At 32.4% G+C, this 16,408-nt stretch overlaps 3 protein-coding genes across 8 annotated transcripts; 2 read left to right on the forward strand and 1 right to left on the reverse strand.

The window, feature by feature from the left end:
* Positions 1-2,491: 2,491 nt before the first annotated feature.
* On the reverse strand, positions 2,492-7,307 carry LOC114166516 (Pentatricopeptide repeat (PPR) superfamily protein). Of its 4 annotated transcripts, XM_085669902.1 has the most exons (5): positions 4,899-7,307; positions 4,199-4,657; positions 3,544-3,804; positions 3,259-3,377; positions 2,492-2,886 (listed from the first exon to the last, which is right to left on the reverse strand). In XM_085669902.1, the coding sequence occupies exon 1, from the start codon at positions 7,193-7,195 to the stop codon at positions 5,303-5,305; it is 1,893 nt and encodes a 630-aa protein (XP_085526028.1). In that variant the 5' UTR covers positions 7,196-7,307; the 3' UTR covers positions 2,492-2,886; positions 3,259-3,377; positions 3,544-3,804; positions 4,199-4,657; positions 4,899-5,302. The 4 variants fall into 4 exon arrangements, with proteins under 4 accessions (XP_085526028.1, XP_085526027.1, XP_085526026.1 ...); XM_085669901.1 differs by having other exon boundaries at positions 3,259-3,804; XM_085669900.1 differs by lacking the exon at positions 2,492-2,886 and having other exon boundaries at positions 3,132-3,377.
* LOC114166522 (Cystathionine beta-synthase (CBS) protein) lies at positions 3,171-5,299 on the forward strand. Of its 2 annotated transcripts, XM_028051273.2 has the most exons (5): positions 3,171-3,339; positions 3,419-3,861; positions 4,165-4,431; positions 4,507-4,676; positions 4,939-5,299. In XM_028051273.2, the coding sequence occupies exons 1-5, from the start codon at positions 3,171-3,173 to the stop codon at positions 5,219-5,221; spliced, it is 1,332 nt and encodes a 443-aa protein (XP_027907074.1). In that variant the 3' UTR covers positions 5,222-5,299. The 2 variants fall into 2 exon arrangements, with proteins under 2 accessions (XP_027907074.1, XP_085526029.1); XM_085669903.1 differs by having other exon boundaries at positions 4,165-4,676.
* A 3,365-nt stretch (positions 7,308-10,672) lies between the features above and the next one.
* On the forward strand, positions 10,673-12,592 carry LOC114172221 (ubiquitin-conjugating enzyme E2 2). Of its 2 annotated transcripts, none has more exons than XM_028056819.2 (6): positions 10,673-10,845; positions 11,526-11,651; positions 11,735-11,760; positions 11,849-11,938; positions 12,137-12,225; positions 12,324-12,592. In XM_028056819.2, exons 2-6 carry the CDS (start codon positions 11,527-11,529, stop codon positions 12,450-12,452), a joined length of 459 nt encoding a protein of 152 aa, XP_027912620.1. In that variant the 5' UTR covers positions 10,673-10,845; position 11,526; the 3' UTR covers positions 12,453-12,592. The 2 variants fall into 2 exon arrangements, with proteins under 2 accessions (XP_027912620.1, XP_085525684.1); XM_085669558.1 differs by having other exon boundaries at positions 10,695-10,845; positions 11,849-11,942.
* The last annotated feature ends 3,816 nt before the right edge of the window (positions 12,593-16,408 follow it).

Genomic DNA, 16,408 nt, shown 5'->3' on the forward strand with positions numbered 1-16,408 from the left:
ATAATCTCTGCACTGATTTTGGAGTGGTATGGATTGGATGAAGATGCATAAAATAGGTTAGATCAATTTCTATATAATTCTACAGAATTGCACACTCGTTAGGCGAGTGAGTTAATCTCTAGAATTATGCAGAACACTGATTTGTAGAATTTTGCAGATTCGCAAACTCACCGGGCAAGTAAATCTCGCTAGACAAATTTCCAAGTCAGGAACTTCCAGACCTGGGCTAGTGGTTGGACGAGTGCTACTCATTGGACGAGCATGGGCCAGCGGTTGGACGAGTGCTACTCGCTGGACAAATTTCGAAGTTAGGAACTTCCAGACTTAAACTAGTGGCTGGGTGAGTGCTACTAGCTGGGCGAGTAAGTATGAACCTGAAACTTGCATTCTTGAGTGTTTTGAATGGTATTTTTGGTTATAGAAGTTAGTTGGGATAATGAATGATTGATTTAGATATGATTAATATATGTGGTGTAATATGAGATTGTTTACATGAGATTGAGAGGTGTTAACACTAATTCAAGGAGAATTAGTTATGAATTGCGGTAATGTATGAATTGAGCTAAGGATTATCTTGACAATTATCTTGACGCTCTAATAACCATTCAAATTCCCAAGTAGAGAAGAATGAGGTATGTGGTGACAGGAGCAAGAGAACCTAGCCAAGGGTTTTTTCCTTGATCATAGGTGTTAACGGACTGACCTTGTATGTGGTAGAGTTTTTACTCTTAATCTGTCGAGCAGAGCATGAGATGCCACTACAAGTGCAGAACTGACTGGATCCGACCTCAATGCATGTATCCGGATTAGTTGAGTGGTAGTTTATAAATATATGTATCGAATATCTACTTGTATGTAGTTGTTATATATATATATATATATATATATATATATATATATATATATTAATATTATATGGTTTAAGAAAATTCTTTAACAGTCATTAGCTTACCTTCTTCTGTGTTTCTGTCTTGTGTTGTATGTTTTCCTTTTGCAATGATCACCTATTCGATGGGAGCAGTGGTGTTTGCAGTTTCAGAGGCACCTCTAGAGATTGATGAGTCATCTTTTAGGTCGATGGGAAGAAATGTTTGGTATGTATAATTAATATATTTATATAGTTCGATCATTTGTAAAGCTGTATCTTTATACATTTGTTTATATGTTTTGAACACATCCTATTTTATTAGTTTTAAACTATTAAAATTGGGACGTTACAAATTTAATTGGTATTAAATGTTTAATTTTTTTTAATCACAATTAATATTGTGAACCTTACATTTCGTATGAGATTAATTGCATGAAATAAATGAGAAAGAGAAAAGAAAGAAGGAAAAAAATGTAAAAAATGATAAATATTTAAATACGATCAAACTTCTCGTATCACACTCTGTAAAGTATAAGATGACTTCAATTATCTATGAAAAGAGTTTAATTAATTTAGAAAATGATATTAAATTTGTTAAAAACTTGTATAATTTATGTTCCTCTAACTTGAATTAGGGACTTAGGTTTAGAAAACGGTTACCATACACTACATTTAGTGAAGTTGCGACCTTCTACTAACAATATATGAAAATTTAGTATTATGGAAAATCCACAAATATTTATCCTTAAATACTAACACAGGTTCATTTTCATGGTTTCTTTTTTCATCTACTGACAATATATGAAAATTTAGTATTATGAAAAACCCACAAATATCCATCCTTAAATACTAACACATGTCCATTTTCATAATTTTTTTATCATTCGACACACCACATTTATTATTTTATTCTAAATACCTTATCACTTTTTCCAATTTATGCAAATGCCACCCAATTAATACCCTTATTATCTTGCTTTATTTTCGAAAATACCAGCACACGTTCCTATTATTATATTTATTATAACTTCTTATAATTTTATTATTATTAGAATTATAATTATTAGTATAATATTTTATTAGCAGCAAAATAATTATTATTTATTTTTATTTTTATTATTAGTATTGATAATAATAGATAAGTATAATATTAATATTATTATCACTATTATTATTATTATTATTTATTAGCATTATTATTTTTATTATTATCATCAGTAGTATTATTATTTTAATTAATAATATTGATAATATTAATGTTTGTATTGCATTTAATAATCATATAACTATTATTAATATTTATATTATTATTATCATTATTATTTTTATTATTACTTATATTATTATTATTATCAAACTGAAAAACAAGTAACGGTTAACAAATGGTTTAACCCTTCTTTGACACACGTCCTATAACAACACTTGGCATTGTTAGTAACCCCCACCAACAATTCCAAAAACCAGATAAAACTGCTTTTGCAATAGCCCACAGAACTAAAATTCCCAGGCTCTGAAATCTATTGGCATATACACATATTTACAGGTATGTCATGTTCGATCTTTCTCCATATATTTATCTTTCATTGTTTCATATCACAATCTAGAAACATTGCCAAGAAGCGGTAAATCCAATCTGTCTCCACTTATTATCTCTTTCATGATTTCTAACCAAGTCTCTTGTTCATGCATTACAATTTAAAGGCATTTCATGAAACAATTTGGAATTGAATTTGCGGTTGACGCATTCAGTTTCCGATTTATGTATCCTAGGATAAACAAATTCTAACCAAATATTGTAATTTAAATATCTGGTAATGACGGACATAGATGAGATGCCAACTTTGAACTGTGGCATATCGTTTTATAGAGGAGATGAGTAGTTATTATCACAAGTTCCTCTAGAGGATGAATGGATCCAAGAGTTGCATGGCGGAATCTTGCAGGGATATCATCCATTGAATATAGAGTATACGTCCCAACCAAAGAAAATGTGATACATGGAATTGCCGCATGAAACCCTGCTATAGCCATTTAGGATTTTCAGTAACTTATCATTTCATTTGTATATTCGAGAGAAACAAAATCCAAGGGGTAAGATCTGAGAGATTAATGAACCAAAATGACAAAAAGAGTATGTTAAACCTTCATAGTCCAGAAGATGCAGTTGAAAAAATGTATAAAAATCCCATTGATCTTGCTTTGCTAACTCTTTTGACAACAGGGAGAGATAGCTTTATTTTCAATGTCTACAATTTTATGAAAATTATTGAAGCATCTCTTAATTCATTTCTTTAGTTCCAATATGGCGCAAGAACAGGAGTTCAGAACAAACGACTCATTTTCAAAATGTGAGACCTACTTCGAATTCATACAATCTAGAAAGAAGCTACCGCTGTCATTGCAGGAGACCTTGACAGATGCATTTGCAAAGATTCCAGTCTCTTCTTTTCCAGAAGTTCCTAGCGGAAAAGGTAAGGGATATCTTATGCATTTAATTTGAGTCAAGGATCTGCATGGGAAAAAGCACTAACATATAAAATGCCTTGGTAGTGATTGAAATTCTAGCAGACACGCCCGTAGGAGAAGCAGTTAAGATTCTATCTGAAAGAAACATTTTAGCTGCACCAGTTAAAGACCCATTCGCAGCTGATAGTTCAGATTGGAGAGGCAAGTACCTTGGCATCATTGATTATTCAGCCATCGTTCTCTGGGTGCTGGAGAGCGCAGAACTTGCAGCAGCTGCTATATCAGCAGGTTCAGCAACAGCAGTTGGAGTTGGTGCAGGAACCGTGGGTGCTTTGGGAGCAATAGCATTGGGAATGACAAGTCCTGCTGCAATCGCGGGAATAACTGCTGCTGCAGCAGGTGCTGCACTGGCAAGTGGCATTGCTGCAGATAATACAATGGCTAAAGGTGCACCTCAAGCTGCTGATAACCTGGGAGAAGATTTTTACAAAGTTTTACTGGAAGAAGAACCCTTCAAGTCAACAACGGTAAGCATGAGAATGCCAGAGGTTCTGGTGTTAACTATGGGTTCATGACTTTTATGTTATCTCATTAATGGTAAAGACCAGTGCGGAGCAGAGCTAGGTTGGTTAGCTAGTCATTTATACATTTAGATTTTATTGTACTTGTAGGCTGTAACCAATCATAGACAATAAGATGGCTATGTTCCTACATAATTCACTTGAGATTTTTTTTTTCATAACGTAAGCCAAACACAGGTCAGTTAAATTCTTCTCTTATCTCCATATTGAAAAGAAAAAACAAACATTTGAGTTGATTTATGGTTTCAGGTGAAATCAATACTTAAATCATATCGATGGGCACCTTTTGTTCCAGTTGCAAGAGATAGCGCTATGTTGACTGTCTTGTTGCTTCTCTCAAAGTATAGACTGAGGAATGTACCTGTCATAGAACCAGATAAACCTGACATGGTGAACTTCATTACTCAGTCTGCAGTTGTCCAAGGTCTCGAGAGATGCAAAGGCAGAGATTGGTTTGATTGCATTGCAGACAAGTGTATATCTGATCTTGGACTTCCATTTATGTCTACAGCTGAGGCAAGGATTGGTGTCTTAAATTTTCAGTTTCCCTTGGCTGTAAGGTTTAAAAACATAATTTTTCTTCCTGTCCAGGTTATTAGCATTCAGAGCAATGAGTTGGTTCTTGAAGCTTTCAAGCAAATGAGGGATAATAAAATCGGTGGTCTTCCGGTAGTAGAGGGGCCAGGGAAGAAAATTGTTGGAAACGTGAGCATACGAGACATCAGATACTTGCTGCTAAGTCCTGAGATCACAAATTTTAGGTATAATGTAAAATTCTTGCATTCCGGTAAAAGAAAAGATCATAAAACAAATTAGAACAAATTAAAAAATAAATAAAATTAATGAAGGGTTATTGTTTAATACACATGAGTTGAGTGTGTGTATGAGGTGATGTTTAAATTTTTTAATCTTACGAAAACAAACAACACGGGCATCTTGGGTTATGATTACACAGGCTTGAACAAGGGAACTAATTACTTAACTGAAATGTTCTACTCGCTGCTACTCTGTTTTGAATTCCAGGAAACTGACTGTGATAGATTTCCTGGAAAGAATTGTCTCTTCGTCCCTGCAAACTGGGAACGCTAGCCACGAGCCTATAACATGCAAGCTTGACTCGACACTGCAGAGTGTGATCCATACTCTTGCTTCTCAGTCTATTCACAGGATTCATGTGGTAGATGGACAGGATGAATTAGTTGGAGTCATTACACTGAGAGATGTTATCTCTTGTTTTGTAACTGAACCTCCTTACCATTTTGATGATTACTATGGATTTGCAGTGAAGGAAATTTTTATTCAGTGATTTTTGTGGAGATACTCCAAATGTAACAAACTCTTATATTATCTGAAAGAACATTTTATTTAAATTTTTTATATATAAGTGTTATTTCGATGCAACTTCTGTCATGCTAAGGCCAGAGAATTTGTTCAATCCCTTATCCGTGATCATCCCTCTTACCCTTTCTACTTCCTTCCATCTTCCTAGCCCGGCATATATATTAGACAAGATAACCAGAGGAGTTGGATTTTCTGGTTCTACATCTAGAAGCCTCATTGCCATTTCTTCCCCAAGACTTGAATCTAGGTAACACCTACAAGCACCGAGCAAAGAAGCTAAAACAGATGCAGGAGGCTCTGCTAATTCCTGCACCAGGCCTTGAGCTTCACCCAACTGACCAAACCGACCTAAAAGATCAACAATACAGCCAAAATGCTCAGGCTTTGGCTGCAAGCCATACTCTCTTATCATCATTCTAAAAACTGTTAACCCTCTATCAACCTGACCTGTGTGGCTGCAAGCAGATAAAACACTAACAAATGTAGCACTGTTTGGTCGAACACTTTCTTCCAGCATTTTATCAAAGAATTCAAAAGCAGATTCATGGTCTCCATTTCTCCCATACCCCCCTATCATTGCATTCCAAAATGCAGGATCATCTGGTTTTGCATCAAACTGATTAAAAACTTCTCGTGCCCAAGAAGCATGCCCACATTTCATATACATGTCAACCAGAGCAGTAGCCAAAAAATCATCCCTATTGATATCAGTTCTTAAAGCAAACCCATGTATCTCTTTTCCATGACGTAACATAGATGAATCTGCACACGTTGACAAAATGCTAGTAACAATTTTCAAACACGGAGGCACACCAACAGACTGCATTTCCCTAAAGTACTTAAAAGCTTCCCCACACACCCCTTGTTGTGCAAACCCGTTAATCATGGAATTCCAAGTAGCTGAATCAGGCTTCAACTTTTCAGATTCCAGCCGTCGAAACATATCAACAGCTCTCTCACTCTCTTTATTTAACATCATTCCAGCAATCATGGAGTTCCACGTGATCAAGTTCCTACTGTCCCCTTCCGCCCCCGTGAAAACGTCAAAAGCAGAACGCCAAAAACCACACTTTGAATACATATCGACAAGTGCAGTCACCACCATAACCCCATCATCCACTTCATGTTTCACAATAAGCCCATGAACCTGCGTCCCTAAACGAACACTTTGTAGACTACCACAAGCAGAAAGAACAGACACCAACGTCACTGAATTGAGTTTGCACTCCAAACGCACTTCTCTCATCATTTCCCTAAACACATCCAACACCAAATGAAGAACCCCATTCCGCAACAAACCAGAAATAAAAGCATTGTAACTCACTACACTCTTCACAGGCAATTCCTCAAATACCCTAGTCGCAGAAACTAACTCTTCACACTTGGAATACGCAGTGACAAGCGAGGTGGCAACATAGACATCAAATTCAACTCCTAACTTCAACGCGCAGCAATGCATCAGTGCAACATGGTTGACACCTACATGAGGAACACCAAGCATGCACACAATGGTGACCGAATTGGGCCTCAAGGGGCCCAACCCAATTCGCCGGAACACCCGGATAGCTTCTCCGCTACGCCCATTTAGCGATAAACCCGAAAGCGCTGCATTGAGAGAGGCAACGTTTGGTTGGGGCATTTCGTCAAATACCTTGAGTGCGTCGGAGAAATGGCGAGGGGTGGCAGAATAAGCAGCGGTCAGGGCGGAGGTAGCATAAGGGTCGGAGTGGAAACCGGTTTTGAGGAAATGGGCGTGGAGGGTTTGGGTGTGGGAAGGGAAACGAAGTTTGGCGCATGCTTTGAAGAGAGTGGGGAAGGTGAAGGAATGAAGGGTAAGGGAAGAAGAAGAAGAAGAGTGGAGGTGGGAGAAGAGGGAAAGCGCTTCTTTGTAGAATCCATCTCCAACGAGTTTTGTGAGTGATGTGTGATTTCTCCTCATCGAGTGTTAATCTCTTGCTTTGCGTCTTCTACATGTTTGTTAATGTGAACCTATGAGATTCCTCAGAGAATCTTGCAGCATAAGTGAGTTTATGGAGGGAAACTTACCTTTCTTTTATTTTCTGCTATTATATATGGTTTATACATTTTTTACGACTTCTTTTGAAACTTACCCTTTTTATATAAATTTTCCCACTTAAAAGTGATACAAATCACTCACATAAACAAATATAGATTTTCCGAAATACAAATTTCTAAAAAAAAAAAATGTTAGATTTCTAATCGTTTTTAGTTAAGATTAAAAAATGTATTATATAGGGTTTAATTAAATTTTAAGTAACTCTTAAATTTAAATTAAATGGAATTCATATTATTTTTTTTTTCTTTTGGTGTTAAAAATATTTTTTGCCTAGATGTCGATCGTTATTTATAGTTTTTAATCTCCAACTTATATGTTAATTTGTCGCTTTCTTGTCAATTTCTTTAATTGACTAGTTGAGTAGAAAAAATACAAGTTGATCGACGGGATAGAGTAGAGGAAAAAAAAGGTAAATCTTAAATCATTTGTATGACTAAATAGCAAGCTACTTTGACAAAAATACCCTCGATATAATAATTTCTTTTAATAAAAACTCAATTAAAAATATGGTATAATTAGTAGTATAGTACCCAGTTTGACGCTAGAGTGTCAAATAGGTACCCGATTTTTAAAAAGTGTCAATTGCATCCTAACTTTTGAAAAAGTGCTTCAATTAGGTCCCTTTCAGGGTTTTTTGATTTTTTTTTAAATTTTTTTAAAAAATTTTTGAAAAAAAAAAAATGCCACGTGTCAAGTCCCTCTGTGTGATATGTGGCATTGTCAGTGCCACATGGCATTACAATGTCACGTGTCAGTGTCACTATCAGATGTCATTGTGTTGATTTCGATTTAGTCTTCATATATGTCTTTTTGTTTCAATTTAGTACCTAAGTATGTGTATCTGATTCAATTTTGTCCCAATTTTTTTTAATAATTAAAATATTTTTGTAACCCATTTTTTATAAGATTAAAAATAATTAAGTATAAATATTTTTACAAAATTAACTACTAATATTTATATTGTTCCTCTCAATTTCAGACCAAATTTATTATTTATATAAATGTTATACTAATATTTTTTATTAAAAACGACTTTTTAACATATTACTTTATTAATTACTTTTTTTATTAAGTACTCATGTTTTGTTAATTTTTTTAAAATAGAACAATATTGTCTCTTACTAATTTTAAACCAAATATCAAATACTTAATTTTTGTTAAACTTTTATACTTAATTACTTTTAATTTTATAAAAAAATGGATTTTAATTATTAAAAAAAATTAGGACAAAATTGAATCAGATACACATACTTAGGTACTAAATTGAAACAAAAGAACATATATGGGAACTAAATCGAAATCAACACAATGACATCTGATAGTGATACTGACATGTGACATTGACAATGTCACGTGTCACACACAGAGACTTGACACATGGCATTTTTTTTTTCAAAAAATTTAAAAAAAGAAATTAAAAATTTAAAAAAAACAAAAAAAAAACCACATACTGACACGTGGCACGTTAACTAACGGCGTTAGTCAACTCCTTCTGAAAGGGACCTAATTGAAGCATTTTTTCAAAAATTGGGATGCAATTGACACTTTTTTTAAACCGGATACCTATTTGACACCCTAACTCCTAACTGGGTACTATACGACTAATTATAGCTAAAAATATCTAAATTTATAAAATATTATCTGAGCTTTAAAAATATCATTTAGGATTTCTTAATATTACACGTCAGATTGGGAGATTAAAAGAGAAATAACAATAAAAAAATAAAATAGAAATTTTAATCAAAATGCACGAAGAAAATAAAGAATATATTAAATAAATGGGTTCATCTCATCTTAGTGGAGCCTAATGATATATTTTCCTGAAAAAAATTTCTTTCAATACATGTTGAGAGGCAAAAATAATATTCTTAAATTAAACATTATTTTAATATCTAATTTCCATAAAAAAACTAATAAAATTTCAACTAGTTATAAGGTAGCATGAGTGAAATTTTCCTCTTACTCTAATATTTTTATCTCGTATATATGAACAAATGATATAAAGTAATTACATCCTTCTTACTCATTACCAACATTGATCCCTAACTCATTTCTAAGGAAAAAAAAAATTATGAAAAAATGGATTTTACAATATGGTCGAGACTCCAGACTATACTCTATCCCTTATAAGCTCAGTCACTCCTTATGTGATTTTTTTTCTTTATCATCTAAGGGAAAGATCCAAATTGTCCATGAAATAAAAAATATTTTATATTATATAATTCAGAATTGACTTATTTCTATATTAATATATTTTACATTAAACAATTCAAAAATGCATTTTTGATTTCTTGAAAATATTTGTCCTATTATATAATTCAAAACCGGAATTGATAATACATTTTGAAATTGTGCATCCAAAATATAAACCAAGTATTTAGACTCTTGCATTGCATCACCTCATCAAAACATCTTCGTGGAGGAAGAAATAGCTTTTTCTGCATAATAAACATTCATTTTTTAGATTTTGAACATTCTTATTAATCCATTAAATATTCTAGTAAAAGCATTACCGTATGAGATTGGACCAATAGCATAGCAACTTGTTCATCTTTGGTATCTCGAACACCCACCCATTCTTAAATATATCCCTTATAATATTATTGCTGCATGCACTGCCGAATGCATTTTCGTTCTGCGCCAATGTAATTCACCTAAAAAGTAGATTCCCACGAGATCGATTAGTATCAAAGATATATTCTTATATTCTCTATTGCATGAAACAGGAACACAAGACAAATCTAGATAGATTCTTGGATCTGCTTGTATCTTTTCATTGCCGTCCACATACGAGCCATACTCCATGATTTTGATGCATTTGGATCTTCAACTTTGCAAAGGGAATCTAACTGCAAGTTTTGTTTTATCCTGGTTATTAAAATTCAACTCAGTAATATATAGAAAACAGTTTAATGTGATGATTCAAACATATACGTAACTTGAATTCGAAATGTCTTAGGTTGTTGATTGATACACTTGATGAAATTCTTGTTTATGCAGACAATTAATGAAAAGTGTTACACATACTAATTCTAATAACATTGTAATTCGCTTACTGTTATGTCTAACTGTTAATTGTAATACTATAGAGAATTGTTTTCAAGATACCAAGAGAGATCGAACATAAATGTTTACTAGAAGCGTGATTCGACCAACTCTTTCATACTATGATGTCTAGTGGTTAGTAGTTACGCACGCATGCAAATTTCCCTTCACTTGTGAGTTGAAAAAGTTGCCATTTGTACCACAATTTACACTAGAAAGAAAGCGACACACACACACAAACAAAAGTTTAATTTTCACACATCATGTACTAATAAACAATATTATTAATGATGATGATGGTAATAAGAAGAAGAAGAATCTCTTTCTCTCACAGATAAGCATGGAAACGCTTTCAAATGATTGAACCAAATACCCTTTTCACTTTCACCTCTGTTTTTAACCCCTTCCATCTTTTCCTTTCTCCTGGGACTGCTCCTTCATTCACAAATCACAAGTCTCCCTTTTAGGTACTTCTTGCTCTTTTCTTTGCCCCAGATTCGCTTAAAAAATTGTTCTTGATGTTGTAGGAAGGTTTGTTAGTTAATGAAAGTGATACTCACTTTTCTTAGTAGTTTGCTTGGTTACCTTTTAGCTTTTTCTAATCCTGCCTTGGAAATTTATCATGAGAGAAGTGGAAGAGTTATGATCTGCTGAGGATTTGGCTTGTGTTTGTGAGAAACCAAGTTTGTGGGTATTAGAATTAGAGACCTTAGACGTGCTTTTTGTGCTGTGTGGGCATGAATTTGCTTCCCCCACTTTCTGGCTTTGATATTGTCAGTGAAAAGTTTCCAGCTTTTAACTTGGTGATGCATACGAATACGAGGGTAGTTTGTTTCCCAGTTAAAAAAACACTTCCTCTGTGGGAATTGGATTTTCATCTTACATAATTCTTGAAATTGTGAAACGTGATCACTATGTATCATTACTGTAGGGCTTTGTTGTTGGGAGTCCTTGTAAAACCTAGTTTATAATTGTGTGTGGCTTTTGTTTCCTTTAAACTTTTCATGTGTTGTGTAACAACGTGTTGTAGATTTCTATTTTCTTGAATCAGTTGCTTCCTGATGCTGCTCTGTCTCTCTCTTGTTTCTCTATGCTCAATGACTTGTCAATTGCTTATAACCACTGCTTGTGTTGAACTTGATTGAAGGATGTCGACTCCTGCAAGAAAGAGGCTCATGAGGGATTTTAAAAGAGTGCAACAAGATCCTCCAGCTGGAATCAGTGGAGCTCCACATGAGAACAATATTATGCTTTGGAATGCAGTTATATTTGGGTATGTTAAGACTCATTAAGGGTTTGTTCCTTTTTCTGGTTTTGGATTCTGGTTTAATTATGCTTTCCTTCTTGTTTCTCTAGACCAGACGACACCCCTTGGGATGGAGGTACAACAATATCTTCAACCTTAATTACTCACAAAAAACTTCATATTGCTTTTGATGTTCATTGGTTAAGATTAACAAACTTTTTCAGGCACATTTAAGTTATCACTTCAGTTCACAGAGGAATATCCTAATAAACCACCTGTGGTGCGCTTTGTTTCTCAAATGTTTCATCCAAACAGTGAGTAGGAAACTAGAACTTGTTTTCTTGTTTCTCTTTTTGAGCCAACATATACTAAACCATGCAGTAACAATGGATAAGATATTGACTTCAATTAGCTTACAGAGTTGTTCTGATCTCCTTTCACAAATATGTTTGCCTTGTTTTGTTAATTTCAGTAGTTTCCAGTTATGATCTCCTTTCCCTTGTCAATTTTAGTTTATGCAGATGGAAGCATATGTTTGGACATTTTGCAAAATCAATGGAGTCCAATTTATGATGTAGCTGCAATACTTACCTCAATTCAGGTCACAATGATTCTCTATATTTTGGCATTACTAATGCTTTTTGATTTGTATGTGCTTTTTCTCTTAATACTAATGCCAAGTTAATTTTCTTGTTGCAGTCTTTGCTTTGTGATCCAAACCCAAACTCTCCAGCGAATTCAGAAGCTGCACGGATGTTTAGTGAAAACAAACGTGAATACAACAGAAGAGTACGAGATATTGTTGAGCAGAGTTGGACTGCTGATTAATGAATTTCTATTGCTGTTAAAAGGTTATCGAAGGATGTGATTGAATAACCATTTATGTACTTAAAAGAACAGTTGTGTTTTGTAGTCCTTGGTAATGTGTTTGTGTTTCTTCGAACTTATATGAATGGATGTTCCATCTATGATCTCTGTGTTGTGCATAATCATGTTTTGTTCAAGTTCACCATTATAATCAAGTTTATGATGTAGGATAACTTTGTTAACATACTATGTTGGACGCATGATCTAAGCAAAAACCTTTACTAAATGTTTAAGGGAACAGGGAATTGATTGTAGGAACCTAAAAAAAAAAGTTTGATACGGACACTTCAATTATATTAGAAAATAAAAAGTTATTTTATTGATAACTCGGCAAATCTACCTGTAACTATCAAACTCTTTAAAATAAGAAATTAGAAATATGCTAAAAATGAATAGAAGATTTTAAAGATATTTTCTCCAAATAATTATTAAAAGATTTAGAATATTTTGTCCTAATAATTAATTATATACAATACTCTTCCTCAAATTAGTAATTGAATATTCATCATTCTCAGCTTCCTTACAAGATTATGGAATCTATTTTGAGAAATTCATAGTGAAAATGTTCATTATTTGAAGTCTTGTAAGGATATGGATTGTAATTATGAGACCTGTGTGATACTAGATTATGGATAATACTCACAACTTAATTTTATTATCATAGAACAATTGTATAGGAATGTCAATCTTACTTTAAAGGTCACCTAATATAATTTTAATCCAAAGTCCTTCTTCACACACACACACATTGAGAAAGGACTCATAATTAAGCTCTTGCACTAGAATAAAATAATTTATACTGTTTTTTTCTTCTCCAATTTACCACTTCTTCCAAGACACATACAATACCAAAAGGTATTAATCACAGTCTGCTGCATTAGTATCTTTCTTCAAGGTAAAAATGTTTTCTTTCATAAACAATAGCATTTTTTTTTCTGATCATAACTTCAAGTACAAAAGAATTTTGAATTTTGTCAATTGATTGCATGTGTCTTTCTCTCTCACGATGCTTAAATTGACCTACTACACTAACTAAATACTTGTGATAGACAAATAACTTTTCCAACCAATTCTTCATATTAGTTTCCCTGCGTGAGAGTTTGCTTCACTTCTAGTTCTATGATTCTATCTAATAAAAACTCAAGATTTTACATTCTATCTCATTTCTTTCTTCAAGGAGATCGAATGTAATTTTTTCTTTGGAAGATGAAATTTCTCTATTCAGGATAAGCAATCTCTTTCCTTAGAAATATTCTTTTGATGGTTACTCTGAATTGATTTTTGATGTGATGGAAATATATTAACAAAGATTTGAAAGGCCTAAGATTTACTTTTCATAATGTATGTTCATATGACACATATACAAAATGTAATTTGATTTCTGTATTTAGGATTATAATTCATTTTGATCTCATATTTCTTTTACTCAAATGAGTCTTTATATTTTTTAAATAAATTCAATGCGTGCTTTTTTTCATTAACGGTGTTAGAAGATAACAACATGCTAGTCCAAACTCTCTTCTTCTCCGATGATATAATTTCACCATCCATTTTGACAACACCTACCAATGAAGGTTCCAACATTTTTATGAAGATTTTTCCTCCTCCTTGTTCAATGATCAAGTCTTATGAAGCTATCGTTTGACGAGTGTATTGTCCAACAAGTCCACCCTCACTTAATGACCCAACCACCCATGAGTTCTTTGGATTTTTCCAAAAATAATTTTAGCTCAGTGATAACCCCACTTACCTAATGACTTAAACTTCCTTAAATCACATCCACTAGTCTTGTCCATTGAGTTTAACTCATCTTACGGAGGTAACATCTAGTGAGTCTCTTATATCCTATTTAAAAAATTGACAATTATATTAGTTTGGTATTATTAACTTCTACTTAAGTTGTTTTCTTTATTACTTACAAAGAATCTCGTATAGTTCTAAAGTAAAATATTCTAAACTAAATAATTTAAAACTCAAACATTTATCCTATTATCTAGACTATCGTCTAAATCTTTTATACAAATCATCTAAACACACCCTAATGATCACTGACATGCAAAGATTCATCTTGAACTCGAAGAAATCACATGCAAACAAGTTTTCCCTACACACAAGCACATCACTTAGCTGACTTAGAAATAAGATGAAAGATGAACTTATTTTGGTTTAGACTTTGATTAGATAGGATGATTGTCTCCTACAACAAGATTTTTATTATCCACTCAGATCTTCCAACAAGTGAATAAATTGGTTAGAAATCTAAAGAGAATTAAGAAGAGAAAATGAGTATGTTTAATGCTTAAATGAATTACTTAGTTTTCTATTCATAGCTCAAGTTTTCTTTTTAATAATAAAACATTTGAATTCCATTTATATCTTCTACCCAACTTTTAACATTTTTAATCTTTGTCATGAATGATATCTTTTAGAGACACCATCAAATAAAATGAAATTTATGTGTATTAAAAATTATACACAATCTCACTTTTTTTTTATTATTATTATAATTGAAAATATATGTCCGTTTTTTATAATTGTAAAAAATAATAAAATTATTATTATTTTTATAAAAATAAATAAAAATAATTTTTATAATTTAAAGAATCATATAAATCATTATCTCTCATCTTATTTCTCACATCACTTTCACCATCTTCCTAATTTTTTTTCCTCCCTTCCTTTTCACCTACTTCACCATACCATTCTTTTCCTTATCATACTTTGCCATCTTTCTTCATTACCATTTTTATTTGTAACCTCCAGGGATACCAAATAATGATGTGTCACCCAACAAGTCAGAAAATTAAAGGATGTTGCTTTGTTAGCACTTTTTTTGAAAAATAATTATAATTAAGTGGTAAAAAATGTTATTAAAACTAAAACAATTACATGGGAAGTTTAACTTTTTCACGAGTTTTTTGAATTTTTCCAAAAAAGTAATTTTAGTCACTAACCCAATGACTCAAAAAACATCCTGAAATCATATCCACTGGTCTTATCCATTGAGGTTAACTCATCTTGAAGATAATATCTAGTGAGTCTAATATACCCTATTTAGAAAATTGACAAGAATATCAGTTTAGTTCTTATAACTTCTACTTAAATTGTTCTCCTTTTTACCTTATAAAGAATGTGGTCCATTTCTAAAGTAAAACTAAAACTATTACACATTAAACTGAGAACCAAAGCAAACATAACAACAAAAAGAAACACCAGCCCAGTCTGCAAAAGTTGTGGGCCAAAAACTTTGAATTGTGGGCCAAAAAACACATTATTAACCCCAAAGAACAGCCATATTTTAGAGAGAGAAAGTGACCTCATATATAGCAAGAGTTTCTTCGGTTGAATTTCTATTATCCACCAGTACTTCAATTTGGATTCGACATATATCTGACATATATCGTATTTGATATTTTAAGATATTTTAATGATACTTATTAATGAAATATCTAATTTATAAAATCGTAGTACACTACAATAAAATCTTTTGAATAGTGACCAAATTTTGTGATAAAAAATAATTAGTCACTATAAAGTGATTAAATTAACAACTAAAATAGTTTCAAAAAATTATAATTAGTCTTTAAATTGATAATTAAAATATTTTCAATTATGAATTGTTTTTAAATTGATTACTGACATTAACTATCAGATTTTGGCTATCAAAATAATTGGTCTCTAATTATCTTATTATTTTGAAAATAAACGTATTGACATATCTAATACATGTCATATATGATACACGTGTCGTATCTATGCATCATAGTTAAATTTATTTGTGTTGTCCACTACTAAACATTGTACACTATTTTAATATTTTAAAAATAATTTTAATATATTTTAAAACTTTAAAATTAATGATCATTAATATATTTTAAAAACATAATATATGATCAAGAGATAAAAACTAATAAAGA

The sequence above is a fragment of the Vigna unguiculata genome, chromosome 2 (genome assembly GCF_037176805.1).
Source record: "Vigna unguiculata cultivar grain cowpea cultivar isolate G323 ecotype 2 chromosome 2, ASM3717680v1, whole genome shotgun sequence".
NCBI classification, from domain to species: Eukaryota; Viridiplantae; Streptophyta; class Magnoliopsida; order Fabales; family Fabaceae; genus Vigna; species Vigna unguiculata.

Bases quoted from the DNA above. Each gene is read 5' to 3' on its own strand.
- LOC114166516 (XM_085669902.1), bottom strand. From the start codon at position 7,195: ATGAGGAGAAATCACACATCACTCACAAAACTCGTTGGAGATGGATTC.
- LOC114172221 (XM_028056819.2), top strand. From the start codon at position 11,527: ATGTCGACTCCTGCAAGAAAGAGGCTCATGAGGGATTTTAAAAGAGTG. The intron at 11,761-11,848 runs GTACAACAATAT...AAACTTTTTCAG, and splicing joins CGACACCCCTTGGGATGGAG to GCACATTTAAGTTATCACTT. The intron at 12,226-12,323 runs GTCACAATGATT...TTCTTGTTGCAG, and splicing joins CAATACTTACCTCAATTCAG to TCTTTGCTTTGTGATCCAAA.
- LOC114166522 (XM_085669903.1), top strand. From the start codon at position 3,171: ATGGCGCAAGAACAGGAGTTCAGAACAAACGACTCATTTTCAAAATGT. The intron at 3,340-3,418 runs GTAAGGGATATC...ATGCCTTGGTAG, and splicing joins AGAAGTTCCTAGCGGAAAAG to TGATTGAAATTCTAGCAGAC. The intron at 4,677-4,938 runs GTATAATGTAAA...TTTGAATTCCAG, and splicing joins CCTGAGATCACAAATTTTAG to GAAACTGACTGTGATAGATT.